This window comes from Diabrotica undecimpunctata, chromosome 5 (genome assembly GCF_040954645.1).
Source record: "Diabrotica undecimpunctata isolate CICGRU chromosome 5, icDiaUnde3, whole genome shotgun sequence".
In the NCBI taxonomy this organism is placed as follows: Eukaryota; Metazoa; Arthropoda; class Insecta; order Coleoptera; family Chrysomelidae; genus Diabrotica; species Diabrotica undecimpunctata.
The window spans coordinates 155,044,143-155,063,376 of record NC_092807.1 but is presented as its reverse complement, the minus strand read 5'-3'; the positions used below and the strand labels follow the sequence as shown (position 1 = coordinate 155,063,376).

General features: G+C 33.7%; 1 protein-coding gene across 3 annotated transcripts in view; it reads right to left on the bottom strand.

Annotated features, from left to right (window-relative positions):
• The window catches only part of LOC140442020 (uncharacterized), a 1,060,727-nt gene that overhangs the window by 25,943 nt on the left and 1,015,550 nt on the right, over positions 1 to 19,234 (bottom strand). For 2 of the 3 annotated variants that reach the window (XM_072533056.1, XM_072533055.1), the window contains 3 exons: positions 16,877 to 17,032; positions 14,204 to 14,278; positions 8,472 to 8,644 (listed from right to left, as the gene is read on the bottom strand). In XM_072533056.1, coding sequence (XP_072389157.1) covers positions 8,472 to 8,644; positions 14,204 to 14,278; positions 16,877 to 17,032 — 404 coding nt within the window. Of the gene's footprint in view, positions 1 to 8,436; positions 8,645 to 14,203; positions 14,279 to 16,876; positions 17,033 to 19,234 lie in introns of all 3 variants that reach the window. The other variant, XM_072533057.1, reaches the window with a different exon arrangement.

Here is a 19,234-nt window from a genome sequence, read left to right as displayed (position 1 = left end):
ACTTGTAAATAACTCTGAGTTGATTCCAAATGTCGTTTTAGTTTATTAGGAAGCATAATTTTAGCCGCCAACACTTTGTGACAAACAACACATTGTGGAAGTTCTATATTCCCTTTAGTAAAGCAGGTAAATCCAAAATCCACATCCTCTTTTTATTTAAATTAACATTACTGCTCTCGCCTGATTCTTCACTTCGTTTTCTACTCTTTTGAATATAGGTATCCATTGTTGATAGAAAAAAACTCCGCGTGCGTAATAAAACAAAACAAAAGCTTGACTAAATGACATAACACGCGCGACAGTAGGGAACATAGGGGAGGGGAGCCGACCGGCGAAACAGAATGCGCTTGGCGCTCACACCGCTCCAGTGTTGCCTATGCCCGGATAATTATCCGATTTTCGGAAAATTTCGTGGACCATCGGATAATTTTCGCACTCAACAATTGTTTGAATAATTTCGGGTAATTCAAGGGTATATCGACTTGATGTTATATTTTTTATTTGATTTATTTATTAATACATATATTTTGTACTCATTTAAAATCAAATAAATGTATTATCTGTATTAAAAGTCCGCGCTGACACGCGACGCCCCTGGGATAACGCAACGACGCCTCAGGGCGTCACGACGCACAGTTTGGGAAGCCCTGCTTACAACTTTACAATATCCTACTCTGAACCATTATTATATTTATATAATTTATTAAAACATTTTTACAGTCTACCAGGAATAGAGTTTTATTAATTTTTTGTAAATAACTATACCGCCAATTAAATATAATATTTGTTAAATGCCAGTAATATTTTTACTATTTCTGTATATTTCTGTATCTTCTGGTAATTTTAAAACCCAAATGTAAAACTTGTCATACGCCTTTTCATTTGCTTGGACCACTATTTTATTTAATAATTCAGTAAGTATAGAAAAAGAGTAAGAATAAAACAAAAATTTAAAAAGCAGCGTAGGAGAAGGAGTTTTTATTATTACTTTGATAAGATATTGATGTAAACCCAGAAAAATGTTTTAAAATGTGTAAGTAACGTATGGTCCTAAAATTTTGGGAAAAATTTCACCTGGTCTGATTGAGAAGCAAAATGCATTTAACAAACAAGGCCATGGAATTGAAATGTCATCAGTTATTGACATTTAATAAACAAAGCAGAATATTTTGGTTTGTGCATACAAACAAAGAAGGCCATATAAAATTGATATTCGTCGAGGTGTTTATAATATGGTTGGGCGAATGTCGAAACGAGATATTGTTAATATTTATCGAGATCAAAACATAAGCAAATCGACAATTTATCGCACAATCAGAGAATGTGAAGAAGGGATACCATGTGTTAACTTGCGTAAAAGTGGCCGACCGCGATTTTGAACCATATAAGAGAGGCAAGACTGATTGAAGCAGCTAAGAACAAAATTGGGGTCTCACAGCGAAAACTGACCAGAAGATTTCATGTTGAAAAGACTACAGTATACAGGACCCTATCGAGTAACAATATTATCTACCGGAAAAGAAGGGAAGCTCCAAAATACACAGAGGATCAATTAGAGAGAATTCCGAGATGTTGCCGCGCGTTAAGGCGAGTGCATTTCGTCAACAAGTTGATCGTGATGGACGATGAAAAATATTTTACTTTGTCCAACTCTGAGATGAGGGGTAACGATGGGTTTTACACGAACGATTACGAAAATTTACCTGATGAAATAAAATTCAAAAGTAAGAAAAAATTTCTGGACAAAATTTTGGTATGGTGTGCAATTTCTGAGGCTGGCTTTATCTCACAGCCCTACATTGGTGTTGTTCGAGGCGAAGCCTTAAACACAAATATTTATATTCAAAGATATCTCTCTAAATTGCTTCAGTTTGTGAACACACATCATGCAAATGATCAAATAGTCTTTTGGCCAGATCTTGCTTCATGTCATTACGCGAGGATCACAAGGGACTGGTACGAAACTAACAACATTACCTTTGTACCGAAAGCAGACAATCCCCCCAACCTACCTCAGGCTCGTCCAAATGAAGAGTTCTGGGCAATATTAAGTCGGAAAGTCTATAATAATGGATAAGAAGCACAAAATCAGGAACAGTTAAGACGCCGCATATATACAAAAATTAGAGAAATTGACGCCGAGGTCGTCCAAAGGATGATGCAACGTGTCAGGGGAATTATTAGGCAAATCAAAAATAATGGTCCCTTGTCTGTTATTTAAATTTTGATTTATAATAAGGATAGTTAAGTTAAATTGTTGAATAATTGAATAAAAATATAAGATTATTTTGGTCAGAGTTATATGCTTTTGAAATTTTTCCCAAAACTTTAGGACCATACGTTATGTACTACATACTGTAAATTTAGAGTGATAAGGAGAGCAAAAACTCACTTATACACATTAGCTAAACGAAAATAAAATCGACGTTATCTGAAATTAAGGCCTAGATTTTAAAAATGTAGTATCAAGTCAATTTATAATTAAAAAAAAACACCTTTTATCAGTAGGTATAGATTATGTTCGTAATCGTTTATTTAAAAAAAATTCTGGGTATACATTTTAAGTGACATAAACATTCACGTCTCCTATGATTGTGGCAGTTCGATCGGCAATGACATTGTTGTGACTTGCCCACGTGCATATTTCCTAAAATTACTTCTCTACTTTCTATGTTCAATGCAGTTGTAAAAAAAATTGATTTAAAAATTGAGAATAAACCAGTAAACTGTAAAATCTGTGCAGGACGCTCTTAAAAGATTTCCCCGTTTGCTCTTGGTTTTAAGAATTTTGCTTAATTTATTAGTTTATAGAACTATGTGTATGTTTTCTATTATATAGCGTTGATGCATGGCCTGTAACATAACTAATTAACGACAAACTATAATTCCTTAACGGTTTTTGCAGCCCTACATAATTTTAAATTTGTCGTAGTCAACAATTTCCAAAAAAGTGAAGACTGAGGCACCCTGAAGGTATTTGCAACCATTATAGGTAAGAGAAAAATTTTCAATAAAATTGCCCATTGCTGGGGCCAGTCCAGACACGAATTTTTTTTTAATAAAATATTTTATTATAACTGCATTTTTAAAGATAAATATAAGGCTTTTAATTATGTTAAAAAAATAGGGATACAGGAAACTACAACTTAAAGCTTACTTAGTTTGCATATAAGTCCCTTGTGGCACACATTTTGAGCTGGAACTCACTTTTCTTTTTTGACGTTTTTGGAATTATGTCTATTATTCTGTAGACTTGATCTATGATCGAGTGCCTTTCTCTGAAGCCAAACTGGTGAGACGTAATTTAGTTTTAGTCCTCTATAATTGATTTCAACCTTTTGAGTAATACTTTTTCAACCAATTTCAAAATTACATGAAGTGCCGGCATCTAGGACGAAACCTGTGTTGGTGGTTTTACAGATTTAGCGATCATCATCATATCTGCTACCTTTCATATCTTCGGTACATACTTAAGTCTGAATGAGGCATTAGTAAGATAGGAAAGTTTAACTAAAGCTTTCCTAGGAAGTTGTTTTAAAACCTTCCGGTTACTAAATATATGCCCACGAGCTTTCTTAGGGTTGTTTTCTTTTATTTTCTTCGCAACTTTTTTTAGTGTAGTTGGTCTTATTTCGTTTTCTACCTGAAGAAGATTTCCCAATTAAGTATGCTTTTGCATTCCTTTGGATAAAATGTCCTTTCAAGATATTCAGCAAATCTATTAGTTTTCTGTGAATTTTTTTTGTCAAACTTCCATCTACATTCCTTTTGGAAGGGTTGTGCAGTATTGGTCTTTTTAGTCTCGCAGTTGCTCTCCAGAGTAAGTAATATATTTTAATGTCGACTGACAATTCACTCTAGCCACTAATTGTTTCATTTTTAATTTTTTGGATTTTTCGTTTTAGTTACTACGTTGCGTTGTGCAGTTTATTTTTGTAAGCTAGAGATCTAGATTAATGTCAGATCCTTCTGACAGTTTTCTGACTGAGTTTTCGAGTTTCTCTGGGGTAGTTTTGCCTTTAGTTCTGGCAGTAATTGTACTCCCATGCAGCTTCTTGGATATCTTAAACAAATGTTCCTATTTCTGCATCTAGTTGTTCTTTGATTCCTAATGTAACAGACAAATTGATTACTTCCTCAAGTTGGAGCATAAAGCTTTTCCAACTAGTCCATTTATTAACGAGTCTACGAGCAGTTTTCACTTGAATAGCACTGTTGCTAACTGCGAGTAGAATGGAAGAGCGCTCAGAATTTATATAAAAAAAGTATGGCATGAAACATACACACCTTTTATGTCGTCTAAGAAATTCAGAATCTTCGAAATGTAACCTGATGGAAAAAGTTATGATGACCTCTTTGTAGCCTCTAAGGTTTATGGAAACTTATGATGCGGAGGTGAGTTTATCTACGTTACATTACTTACTGGAGAATTCCTAATCATGTCAAACATTACAAGTTCTTGTAATCAGCCATTTTCTTTAAAGTGTTTGGTTTATGCAGGCTATTGCGATATTTTAGGAAGACTGTTTCAAGAGTGTTAGAGTATTCATCAGAAACTTCGTTGTCTACTAAGTTTAGAAGATTAGATGGAATAACTTTTTAGACAATTCTAATTTTAGAGTCCTAAAAGTTCTTAGAATGTATCTTTTACTAAAGGTCTCAATTCATTAAAGTTGAATACGGATAGAACAGAAGAACTAGAAATTCAAAAATGAATAGTAAAGGGAAACAAAGCTTATGTTTTACTCATATATTCTTATTTAAAACAACACAGTGAAGATAAAAAATCAGGATCTAGAATAATTTTATGGATGCGAGACATAAATGATGACAATAAATAGAAAAATAAAGTTGGCAAGTTAAAAAAAATCTAAGAATGATATTTGGACCTATTAACGCAAACGGAATATGGAGAACCAGGTACAATCATGAACTCTGTCAACTCTTTAAAGAGGAGCCACTTTCATAATTTGTTAAGCTTCAGAGACTTCGATGGGCTGGTCATGGGTTGAGAATCGATGCTAATATATTCCTAAAAAGAGTTCCAGGTCGTAAGATGTGTGGCGCAATACTAAAAGGAGGGCCACGGAAAAAGTGGGAGACAAAGTTGCAGCGGAAGCTTGGAAGATGATTTCAAGACTTGATTTTGGCTATAGTCCCATTGAAGAGAAAGAATTTCTTTTGTTATAATTTGAGATTTTGCTAGTTTGCTAGTTCTTAGGACACCTTTTTATTCTATAAAATAATATAGGTCTGAATCTGATTTTGTGTTATAGGGGTATTGCTGTATAGTGGGGCAGATTATTGCTCTATACTTAAGAATATGTACTTGTTTGTATGGAGGAGAGTACGAGAGTTGATATTTCCTAATTTTTGACATAATTTGTTTACAAGATTAGCCTTCTTTTTTGTCATAGTTAGTATATTTTAATAACAGTGTGTCAACGAAGTGTCTGTGTTAATCAAATACCCAGGTAGAATACTAATGGTTTGAGTTCGAGTTTTTCCCTGCTAAGCATTGTGTGGTTTTCTTTTTTGAGGTGATTGCGTCACTCGTTGCGAAGTGCTAAGATGTCTAAGATTTAGAATAATTTTATTTTGCAGGATTTAAGATAGTTTACATCTGTTGCACTATCTAACAGTGAAGTCGAGATGCTCCTGAGTCTTTTTAAACGGAACGCTCCCTTTCATTCTGCGGAGAGTCAAAGCCGGTATAATCAGCACATAAAAGAATATGTTGTGACTTATTGATTAAAAAAGGGACGTCGCTGTTAGTGTCGCAGTTGTTTTTGCACAGTGTATTGGTTAGTATTGAGTGTAAAATAAGTTGAGACACGTAATACTAGGACTAAACTTATAGCCCTTTTTCTATCCGAATTGTCGAATAAATGCCTCTCCCATTTCTCGCCATTCATCCCTGTTGTGTGCTAGGCGTTTCCACATTGGTCCTGCGACTCTTTTGATATCGTCGCTCCAGCGCATTTGAGGTCTTCCTCTTGGTCTCTTCGCATCGTACGGTCGCCAGTTTCCGACTTCTTTGTTCCATCTACCATCTTCGAGACGTTCGTTGTGTCCATCCAATTTCCATTTTAATTGAGCTGCTTGTTTCGCGGCGTCCTTTATTTTTGTTTTGTTCCGGATTGCTTCGTTCGTTTGCCGATCTATTAGTGAGATACCAAGCATCTGTCGTTCCATGGCTCGCTGAGTTTTTCTTGTCCATGTTCTTTTTTGTGAATGTCCAGGTTTGAGCTCCGTAAGTGGGAACGGGAAGGATACAAGAATCGAACACTTTGGTTCGAAGGTTTTGGGGTATCTTTTTGTCTTTTAGTATGTATGAGAGTTTTCCAAATGCGGCCCATCCCATTCTTACTCGTCTGCTTATTTCTAGAACTAGAACTGTAAAACTCCTACTTTAGTACTTACAGGAGTTAATAGTTTCTCAGCGAACACAGATAATTTAAATGGTTTCTGTACATCTAGAAATATGCCGATTGTCCGTTGTTGATTGCTGCATTATTAATGGACTGTATTCAATGATTCAATGAGTAAATTAATGTGTTGTACCTGAAATGACTAACTTTGAATCCAAAATGAATATTGAGGATGAGGGTCGATGCAATCATGCAGACCATGCAGCGTAAATATAAATTATTTTAGGGCTTTAGCTGGTTATGCAGGGTAAAACTAACGGAAGAAGGAGTCCAGGTCGTGGTAGATCTGGTTTAATAAAGTTTTGCCAACGGTGTGAAACCAGCATAACAAAACTGTTCAAAAACATAATGGACAAAGTTTAAATAGTGCTGATTATTGCCACCATTTAACAGGAAACTGAGCACGATACGTAGACATAGAAAAAAAATCCACTAAAAAATGTCGTAGGAAAAACCAAATAGGGTTCTGTGATCTAGTGATCTCTGTGGTGATGAAAAAGAAAAAGCAGCAGGACAGAGGAGGAAATTGAGCCAGGAATCTGAAATCTTTTTTCTCAAGAGCCAAGAACCAGTAATTACCAAAATTAGTTTATGGCCTCACGGAAATATTTTCGTTCTTTTGATTTTTTTTTGGCAATAAATAGTTCTTAAACAATTTTTTTTTCTGATTTATGGTTTTTTATTTTTATGTATTTTAATATAGTTATCCTTTTTCTAATTTGACGGTTAATATATGGATTTTAGTTGTTTATGAAGTGGTAAGACCATACTCTGGAACAGTGGTTAACCCTTTGACGTTAGATGTCTAAAAAAGATTTCCCCTGCCGCTGCCTGCCAGAATTCAATGGATACCTTTTTAGGCTCTTACTGGATTCTGGCAATAGGGCAATTAAAAAAAACCTCTATTTAAAGATTGGCGTTTGTAATGAGCTGCCAGTTGCAAATAGACTATAATTAAGTGTATTTTGTCAATAGTATAAACAATGTTTCTGTTACTCTCTTAAGACATTTACAGCTTTATTGAACATAGAAAGCCAAACACCAAAACTCCAGTAGCTGAAAGAAGTATTGCAATAAATAAAGATAAGTCGCATGCTTGACAACGAAATACACATTAAAAAAGAAACAAAAAAAAACAGGTTTTCCCAGTAAGTCACAGGGAAAAGACAAATAGGTGAAAGATTTGTTTAGTGTAAGCATTATCGTTTCTGCTATTATTTTGATTTATAATTTGGTTGATTTATTATAAAGAAATTATAAAGAAATAAAACAAAGAATCAGAAACTTTTACGAGTAAAAATATGTTTTTTTTTGGTATTTTTACCGTAAAAATGAATAAAAGTTTAATTTCAACTTGACATTTTACTTTTTCTGATATTTATAAGAAAATGACGTAAAAAGAGTTTTATTTGGCATAGTACTGATGATGTATTATGACAACAATTCTAATTAAACATTATAGCTATAGCTTTCTGCTATAAATAAGTATTTTTGATTATTTTTATAAATTTATATAACCAAAAACAAAAATAAAATATTTAGCCTCTCGATATCTCAGCTGTATAATTTCATTAGTGAATTGGTTAAAATTTAACACTTGCTTTTAATATTTTTAAGGTTCTTTCCCGAGATGAGCTTAGTTGAGGATAGTTCATATCATTATATTAAAATTTCAATAAACCTAAAGCAGGTTTAAATAAAACAGCCTTTATCGGATATTTAATGATATTATGAAGGACCTCAAAATATCTATATCTTACTTTACGATTTGAGTAATACACCTCTTGAAAAAGATTTATTGAAACATTTTTGTTCCAAAAACTAAAATTAAACAAATAAATATTTTACTAAGATACTTATTTGTTGTCTTATATTATAAACAAATCTTTCACATAAACTAAAAATACCTTGTTCCGCACACTGGATGTTGTGTATTTTAGGAGTAAATAATTATAACGAATAGTATTAGCACGTAAGCAGGGGACGCAACACACCGATCATTTACCTTCGGTTGTTTTATGACGAATGTTGTACACTTACTTCCCGCATATCTTGCAGGGGTACTCTTCGGTTGAGTCTGGCGGACAGACGCTGGAGGAAGTGACCGATACTGATCGCCTTTCCGTCGTTGTAGAAGACGGCGTTGGCGAACTTCTTGCAGTACCGCCATGTATCCGGATGTGACCATTTAGAGCGGCGCGGGAATTAAAGCTCTGAAAAGTGTTGGAATACAGTCATGTTAAATATACTTAACATACTAAATATGCTAAAAATAAAAGTTCTTAGCAGAGTAAAAACAGAAATACAACTGTTACTTCCTGCTGTTTCGTTCTGCACATACCATGACCTCTACATAGTGACATACCAGTTAATTTTTTTAAATAGAAATTGGTATAATGCCACACCTCATTTGAAGGAAAATTTAATTCTCTATTTAACGACATTACATTTTTAACTAAAATATTTTATTATATTTAAATTTAAATAAATTACAACTAATGATTTAATTCATAATGTACTTTAAAGTAACCAAATTAATTATTTATTTTATTTATTTATTAAAACTTACAAACAACACCTAGGTAGAAATTACATGTAAGAGTGCTCATTACTTAGTGTACCAATATACACACAAAAAATACAATATACACATAAGTTCAAAATAAAAACACAGAAAGTAAAGTAAACACATTATGCATAACAATTATTTTAAATTAAATGTTCAAAATGCCATCCATTGGTTCCTGCCATGACTTTCTGAAGTAAATACTTAAAAAAGCAAAAATAAGTAAAAATAATAATGGACACAAAAAATTATCTTATAAACAAAAAAAATTGTTGAATAAAATCCTTTATAAACTTACTTACTTAATCAGTAGACCCATTTGTACCTTTCGGTGTTGGGCCGTTTAAAATACAATTCATTACATTACACTATTTGACGGTCTTCTGAGGTGTCCTAGCTCTTAACGAACTTTCTCCATTCCTTTCTATTGGATGCCATCTGTGTTGCTTCCTCCCAAGTCTTACCCTTACTCTGTAGTATCTGCGAGATGTCACTGTTCCATTCTTTAATGGGTCTTCCTCTTCTGTTCTTCCCTATTGGTTTGGCGTCCCACACTCTTTTAACTTGTCTATTATTGTCCATCCGGGTTAGATGTCCGAACCATGCCAATTTTTTCTCTTTGATTGACTCGAGTATCGGTTTGATTTTGAGTATTTCTCTTATTTCTTCATTTCTGATTCTATCAGTTCTTTTTACTCCTATCGTTCTTCTGAGGTATTTCATCTCTGCTGCCTGAATTCTGCTTTGATGTCTTTTGTTTAATATCCAATTTTCTGCTCCATATGTCACTGTAGGTCTATATATTGTTTTGTATATTGTCATCTTGGTCTTTGTTGATATTTCTTTGTTATTAAGGAATCCTCTATTTAGTGCTTGGAATAGTTTTCCTGTGTTTTCCATTCTGTTGTTAAGATCATCCTCGATGTCTCCTTTGTTGTTGATTACTGTTCCTAAGTATTTGTATGAATTTGTCTGTATTATTTTTTGTTGGTCTAGCATTACTTCTATTTGATCTTCCGTCCCTTGTTTCCTTGATATTTTCATTATTTGAGTCTTCTCTTTGTTAACGTTTAAGTTGTATTTGCTTGCTTTTAGGTTCCATTTCTCTAAGTTGTATTTCAGTTTTTCTGCAGTTTCCGCAATTAATACTATGTCGTCTGCAAATATACACATCTCAGCATTTATCATTTGCATTCTGTTCCAACCGATGCACTATTTCTTGAATGTTTTCTTACATTCTTTCACTATCTCATCTATTAGATTTATGAATAGTACTGGGCTGAGAGTTCCCCCTTGTCTAACTCCTTGGGTTGTTTCAAATGGTTCTGACTGTATATTTAACATTCTTACTGTATTTGTTGTTTTCATGTATATACTCTTTGTTGCTTCTATCAGTTCTTCACTTACTTGTTTCTTCTTTAGGCTTTCTCATATATCTTTTCTTTTGACTGAGTCGAATGCTTTTTCCATGTCTATAAAGCTCAGATGTATTTCTTTATTTTTCTTTATGGCTTTTTCTATTACTTGTTGCATGGTAAATATATGGTCTTTTGTGTAATGTCCTTTCCTGAATCCACTTTGTACATCCTCTAATTTATGTTCTATTTCTTTTCTAATTTTCCTTTCTATTATGGTTTCGTATACTTTTGCTGCTACACATAGTAGTGATATACCTCTATAGTTCCTACAGTCTCTTGTGTTTCCTTTCTTGTATATAGGTATAATTACTGCATTTGTCCATTCTCTGGGTATTACTTTTCTCTTCCATATTAGGTTATATATGTATAACAATTTTTCTTTTGCTTTTACTCCTATATATTTCATCATTTCTGGTGCTACTTCATCGCTTCCTGGTGCTTTTCCAATCTTTATCTTTCTTATTGCTTCTTCCAGTTCTTCTTTTTCTATAGTTTCTGTATTTTCCGTGTTTCTCATGGATACTCTCCTGTTGTGGCTTTCCTTCTCCATTGTATTCGCTTGATTTCCATTCAGTATCAGCTGAAAATGTTCCCTCCATCTTTCCATTATTGTCTTATCGTCGTTTATTATTGTTCCTTCCTTGTTTATTATTTGTTTCAGTTTCGTTTCTTTGTTGCTTCTTAGGTTTTTCAGTGTTCTGTAAAATAATTTTACGTTTTCTGTGCTGTTTTCTTCCATTTTTTCCCCGAATTTTTCCCAACTTTTCTTTTTCTCTTTCTTAACTATCTCTTTAACTTTTGTTCTTTGTCTCTTATAAAATAAAGGGTATATAAATTTTTTTTATATACCTTTTTATAAAGGATTTTATTCAACAATTTTTTTTTAATATATGGTATACAGCCAAATACAGGAACTTTGTTTCCTTGTGGATCTTATAAACAGTGAAACTTTTTGACAAATATTAATTCAATCAACTGATAGTGGCATAGTTACTGTAATATTTATTGACGTAAATATTTTGATTTTGTGAATTGTCATCAGTTGTCAATTGTAATTTTTACTTTTGAATACCAAATTATGGCTCACTTAAATGAAACACAACGCATAGAAATATTAATTCTTGGCGGATGCGGAGATAAAAAAAAGAACACAGAACGAGGTTTGCAATTTATTAAGAGAGAATTAAATTCTCGCTTAAATGAGGTGTCGCATTATACCGATTTCTATTTAAAAAAATTAACGATTACGTCACTACACCTACACCGGTGACAACATCCCTACTCCATGTACGTTATAACATGGGTATTTTATAACAAAAATCGACCTGTTTCAGGATTTCCCTCAAAACTCGACGGTTCTCAAAATAATGATAATCAGCCCTATTCTGTAACTACAAATCGAAAAGAAATGAGTCAAATCGAATAGAGGTCAGCAAGTTGGATCGGAATAATTGTAGGAATCGGTATTCTGTAACTCATCTTGACCTCTACTATCGATATGTTGTGTAGTAATTAATTTCGACTAGACAAGCTCTGTCGAGATCAAGTTTCGACATCGAAATTGGTCTTGACGCTTGCGCATTGATATCATTATTGTTTTGACATTTATTTGTTGACTTTTTAGTCTGACATTTTTTAGTCTGTGGTGTTATTTATTTAGATAAAGTTTACTAAATAATTTAAATGCTCAGCAGATGTCTTTTTCTTTGGTGTTTCGCTTGCCATTTTGTATTCTTGTAACGAACTTTTTAAACTTAACCAAAACAAATCAAAACTACTTGACGACAAATATACTTATTTTTTGATGAATTTTTCGCGCGCACTAGCCTTTCCAGTAACATAACGTCACAGAACACTTATTTCTCTTTTTAGTGCGGGGTTGCCACTAACTTCTGAGCGCGTCAAATAGAAGTTGGCGTTTTCGATTTACACCGATTACGATGTGAGTTACAGAATGCCAATCCAAACACAAAAACGACGCGATAGATATCCAACATTCCGTTTCAGATAATTACGATTCGACTTGGTCATTTCTATTCGATTTGTTAAAAGTTACAGAATATATCTGAATATTCCATAATTTAGCCGTTCACTGTATAATAAAAATAAATAAGCGAACTAAATTTAGACCAAGTGACAGAAAAAACAATATTATATTTACATTTACTTCTAAATTATTAATACCTATAAAACTAAAATATGCCTGACAACGAAAGTTACGAAAAGACAATTATTTAAAGTTGAAAATAATGATAGCTTATATAAGCAACAGAGTATTTCAAAAAGTAAGACCGAATATATTATCACTGTAGAATAGATATACGAAACCAATACAATAAATATATTGTAAAGAGTAATACTTCCCATAATATTTTATCCTAATTATGTGTCATTGAGTGAATCAAAATGACAGATGATTAGAAATAGAGGTTAAGATGTATAGGTTATGGTGTCGAAGCACATGGTAGAAATGTGGAATGTGTAAGTAGTATGTATTGCTAATAATTATAAAATAAAGCTAAGGAACAAAGAGTTTGGGGAGTTTTAACCTACAATCCGATAGGTTATGGGCCCAGCAAACCCTATAGAGATAAAATATGACAAGTAAAGTAAAGAATATATTTAATATAGAACTTTTGAATGGTGCCAATTATTCTGCATGAAAATATAGAATTAAAGTTATTATGGAAGAAAAAGAAGTTAAACAATGGATTACTTCGGAGTTCAATGAGAATAATTATATATAAGAGTCACAAAAGTTAGCAGCGAAACGGAAAGATAGAGCTTGTAGGTCAATAATTGTACAATGTATAGATGAAAATCAATTAGAGGTTATTCGAGATAAACCAACAGCTTATAATATGTGACATGCTTTGCAAGAACGATGTGAAAAAAGAGAACCTGCACAAATGATTTCGAGAAAGAAATAATTATCTATGGAATTAAAAGAAGTCGATAATCTGGAGTCATTTTTTAGCGAGTTTAATGATGTAACAAGACAATTGAAAGCAACGGGAGTGTAAATCAGGAACAAGGGTTTATTAAGTAACTTACTACTCTCTATGACACTATTCTTCGAAACAGTTATTGCAATTCTAGAAAATTTAGATCCAAAAGAGTTAACAATTAAATTGCTAAAGAAAAAACTTTGAGCATAAGTGAAAAGAAAGAAGGCATCTTCATCCATTTGTTACATATGTCACAAGTCAGGGTATATGCCAAAGGATTGTAAAGTAAATGCAGAGACATATAGTAGATCACCTATGAGAGGATTTAGTAAAGGATATAGAGGAAATGGTCAAATAAGAGGAAGTTTCAAAGGTAAGCGTTTTAGAGGCCAGAAAGGAGGTAGTCGTCACCAATCAAGACAGAGATCTTCAAACCAAGGAAATTACATGGGAGACAATTGTTACACATTATTTATTAAGTTTCAAGCTAGTAGTTCTTCCAAAAAAATATGAGAAGAAAACCTATTTATACCAAATTTAGTAATGTTTTGCTATATATCTAGAGGAATCTACATACAAAGTTTTAAGACTCTTGGACTTTTTCTTCAAGAGTAATCGCACAGAAAGACGCAATAAGAAACAGACCAAAAATCGTGTCCTTAATAATAAAATAAATCCTTGCTAAGTATGAAATTCTTTTTGACTATACACCTATGTATGTTGGTAGCTCTAAAATATATAAAATAGTTAATTAATTTTCAACATATACATTTTTGGAATTGAACCGAGCATACTTACGATGATATAACCTAGCTGATGTAATTTAAGCAAATTACTTACTGCTGAGCAATCTGGAAATTCACATACAAAACTTCTTGTATCTGGCATTGGCAACGGCGAGCCACTATCTGCTATCTATGTAAACATAATAATATTAATTAAATTTGTATATACTTGCATTTAATTATTTTGTTTTATTTAACTGCTTTAACAAAAAAATGTATTTTGAGAACGATTTTTAAAGTGGAGATTGAAACGTCAATAAACTGCTTTAACGTAATATTATTAAAATAAAAACTAATGAAAAAACTTAACACCTTTGAGATATAAATTTAAGCGACTGATATTACGGGTCAGTTGGGTTGATCTAATAACAAATGAAATAGTTTTACTCAGTATGAAAAAGAGCACAGAAAAAACAAAAACTATAAAAATTGTGAGGACGCACCAAAGGCCAGGGGACTTATGAAAGTGATTAAGTAAAGTCCTTAGTTATAAATTCTTTTGGACAACCTACTCTTATCACCAACGAACCACTACCACTCTTAGAGAAGGTAGAACGTAGTAAACGGTATATTGAAAAAAGGAAGCTATAACTTCAAAAAATACATAATTGCTTACTAAATTGTGTAGTATGTTGCTTTGGAATAGTTTTTTACCAAAACATAGATATAATAAATTCAGTTAGGAAGAGAAAATAATTTATAGTATACAGGGTGTTTCAAAAAAAAGGTAACCCCGTCTCTAAGGTAGGTAAAAAAGGTAGATTTTGCCGAAACTACTGGCATCATTGTAATAAAATTTTATACGAATATGTTTTGGAAGCTGACACATCCCATGAAATTGTTTTTATATCTGATTCTCATAGAGGGCGCTAGTTACACGGATCGTACTAAGTATTAGTCAATATAACTTTTTTAAGAGTATAATTATTAATCAAAATTTAAAATAAACTTAAACATCATTCAATTTTACACGAAAAAGGTACTCTTGGTAAAACTCGATACTGTGTACCGTTTTCGGAATATTTTGATTTGAAAATTATGAAGTAATAATTTATGCTGGTAGTAATGATCAAGTTCTAATAGGTATATCTCTATTTTTTCCAAGTGTGCCATGGCAATCTGACATTTATTGATTGTTACGACAATAAATCAACAATAATTAGAGTTTTGAAACATTGTTATTTGTAAAATCAAATCAAAATGGACTCAAATGTTGAATACACTGACATGTTATTAACCTTAGGCGATTTTTTAGGATGTTCTAGTGCAGCTGTGGCACGTTGTGCAGAAAAGTTTCCTAGAAGAAACTTACCAAGTAAAAAAATATTTTAAATTTACTTGATCAAGATCCAACAGTTAGCGTAAGGAATATAGCAAGACAAACAAATACTTTTTCTTCAAGTACTTGGCGGATACTGAAAGAACAGCAATTACATCCTTATCATTACAGACAAGTCCAAGAGCTCTTGCCAGATGATCTACCGGTTAGAGTGGATTTTTGTGAAACATTGCAACAAAGGACAGACCACAATCCAAATTTTTTAAAATGCATTTTTTTACGGACGAGGTCACCTTTACGCGACAAGGTATGTTAAACTCCCATAATGCACACTACTGGTGTAATGAGAATCCACTAGTCAAAGGGGTATCACATTACCAACATTCATTTAAAGTTAATGTTTGGATAGCAACTTTAGGTAACAAATTAATAGGTTATCATATTGTATCTTGATTTTTTAAACAATTCGTTATTCGAGATATTAGAAGATTTAACTCTAAACGAGCGAAGATCTTTATTTTTTATGCACGATGGAGCTCCACCACACTTTGATAGAAGGTGTCGTAATTGGTTGAGTAATCATTTTCCGAATCGATGGATTGGTAGAGGTGCAGAAGCTCCGATTCATTGGCCTCCTCGGTCATGCGATTTTAACCCTTTGGACTACGCAGTTTGGTCCTATATTAAGGAAAAAGTCTATGCTACAGAGGTAAATTCACGCCAAGAATTGGAAGAAAGAATTCAACGTCAATTTAATGACATCATAGCTGATCCCCTACCGTTTAGAAGGTTAATGGAATCTTTAGAAAAAAGAATAGACTTGTGTATTCGCGAAAACGGAGGGCATTTTGAACACTTACTGTAATTAAATTTTATTTTATGTTCTTAGTCATTAATTTAATTTTCTTCTTGTGAGTTTTGTTTAATTACTAACTATTTTATATCAGCATCAATTATTACTTCATAATTTTCAAATTAAAATATTCCGAAAACGGTACACAGTATCGAGTTTTACCAAGAGTACCTTTTTTGTGTAAAATTGAATGATGTTTAAGTTTACTTGAAATTTTGATTAATAATTTTATACTCTTAAAAAAGTTATATTGACTAATACTTAGTAGGAGCCGTGTAACTAGAGCCCTCTATGAGAATCAGATATAAAAATAAATTCATGGGATGCATCAGCTTCCAAAACATATTCGTATAAAATTTCATTACAATATTGCCAGTAGTTTCGGCAAAATCGTAAAAAATGCGTAAAATTTTTTTTCTTCAACGCCCTGTATCTTGAAAACGGATGGCGTTACAAAAATTTTTTCTAAGCAAACTCCAATTATTTTTCTTTTTTTTACCTACCCTAGAGACGGGGTTCCTTTTTTTAAACACTCTGTATAAAAACATATTAAATAAAAATAAAATGCAAAACCGATAATAAAAACAAATATTTACCCCTGTATAAAGCTTCTCGTCGATATCAACTTCTACATGTTTAAGGTAGTGATTTCTTCTTTCTCTTGTATGCTTTAATTTTCGATATTCGTCAGCACAAACTTTTTTCCAAACATAATAAAATTGCACACATTGCTTTACGGTTTTTGTACGAATCTAAAAGCAAATATTATTAAAACAAATTTTTGTTTATTTTTAAATATTTTAAAATAAGATTGTAGAAAAGTTAGTTTAGAAAAATATTTGGATTAATTGAACAATAATTGAACAATTTACATCATGATTAACAATCCCGTACTATTGTAACTCCCTCATTTTGTTCGGTTGCATACAGACCAAACTCAGGATCTCCTACCTCTGATAGGCCAGTTCCAGCCAATTCCAGAGGACATGTGAGGAGATCTCCTTCTCCTCATTACAAAGACGGCACCGTGAGCCGTCCGCCAATCCAAGAAGATGTAGGTATCGCCTGAGTCTACAGTGGCCGGCAAGCATACTGATCACCAGAGTATTTTCTACGATCTAGGAGGAAAATTTGGGCTGTAAGACTTTTGGATAGCTCCAATATGTGGAGCCTAGCTGGTCTCATACCTCCACAATTAGCCCAGGAGTTTTGAAACCTCCGTAGAAACAGCTCTTTGAGACTACTCCGACAAGTACTAAAGAGCACCCCAATCACAGGTTCAAGTTTCACCGGCACAGTGAATGAGCCCTGTCTTGCCACGGTGTTAGCCTGTTTGTTCCCTTCCACGCATGTGTCCTAGTACAAAAACCTTCTTCTTGAGTGCTCTCTTGCACTCAAGAACCGGCTTAGAGCTGATTTTAAGCGATTCCAAAGTCCTTAGCGTTGCTTGACTGTCAAATTGATAGAGCAAGCCCTTTCTATTATCTCTTGAGCACATACCAGGATTGCAAAGATCTCGGTCAAAAAAACTGATGTATTGGAGCCGAAAGAAAGTCTGAATTCAAATCTAATTCTGCTCCCATATACTTCAGCACATGCCTGCTAGTCAATTCTGCAACCCACCCTAAACCAGGAAAGCCTGCTTCGACAAATCAGTAAAGGTTCTCGTTCCATCCACTCATCCCAGTCAGAAAGTTAAACCAAGAAGGAGGATGAGAACTCAAATTGAGGGGTCATGCTGTCCTGTAGCATCATAGGATAGTACCTGTGATAGAGAGCACAGGACATCAATCGACAACCTGTCTCCAGATATCACAATGGTCCATCCGACCATTAATTTCCAACCAGTATCCAGAGCAGTTAAGACGATAGGCTGCCATCATGGCTTCGTGCTCTTCAATAAGATGAAGACAAAATAAATCCAGCAAAATCCAACAGCCGCTATGGCAGTGCTCCTTATGGCTTCTGAGATGCCAACACATGCCAAACGCTACAGATGAGTCAGCTGGGCCTTATGTAAAGCCAGTCTAGCGCGGGACCACCATATATTGATACGTCCAATATAAAATTTTCGGCTGCAGACCCTATTTAACCCCGAAAGTTCTTCTGCACGGCCAGAAAACTGCCGCGGTCTTCTTCACCTTAGCGTCGAGATTTCCTTATATGAAAGTTTAGAATCCAGGACCACTCCAGGTACTTCACTGACTTGGAAACCGATATAGTTTTACCATAGAAGGTAAACTCTCTGGTAGGTTTGATGGTTCTTCTTCAAGTGAACAGAACCATAGCAGTCTTCTCAGGATTAACCTTGAGTGCCTGCTCCTGGCACCATACTTTAACTAGCTCGAGCCTCATCTGGGCGACGTCGTGCACCGTTCTCAGGAAAAGCCCCTCAAACAGTATAACTGAGTCATCGGCGTAGGCTTGCGCATATATATCTTGTTAAACCGTTTTAGAAGAAAGGATGGGAGACTGATTGGTCGTAACGATTTAGCAAGGGTAAAATTGGTTTTACCCGGTTTAGGAATAAATACGACCCTAGTCCTCCTCCAGGGTAAATGAATAAACCCTATCGCAAGACAGGCCCTAAATATCCTGACTAGTGTGGGGGCAATAAATTTCAGACCCTGCTAAATAAGAGCCGACATAAATCTGTCCTCGCTTGGTGGCATGAAGAGGTAAAACCTCTAACAGCTCAGCACACCTTCGTATAAGAAAAGATTTTGCTATGTGTTGGAAAAGGGGCGAAGACAATGTATACAATAAAAAACTCTTTTTTTATTATTGGCTTAAAGAAAATGTGAAAATAACCAATATCATATAAACCTGATATATAAAACGCAACAATAACCTAATGCGAACATTTTCATCGTATTCAAACAAATCTTCATTTAAAGAAAAAGAATCTATCATATTTCTCAAAACAATCTGAAACTTTTAATGTGTCTACACAT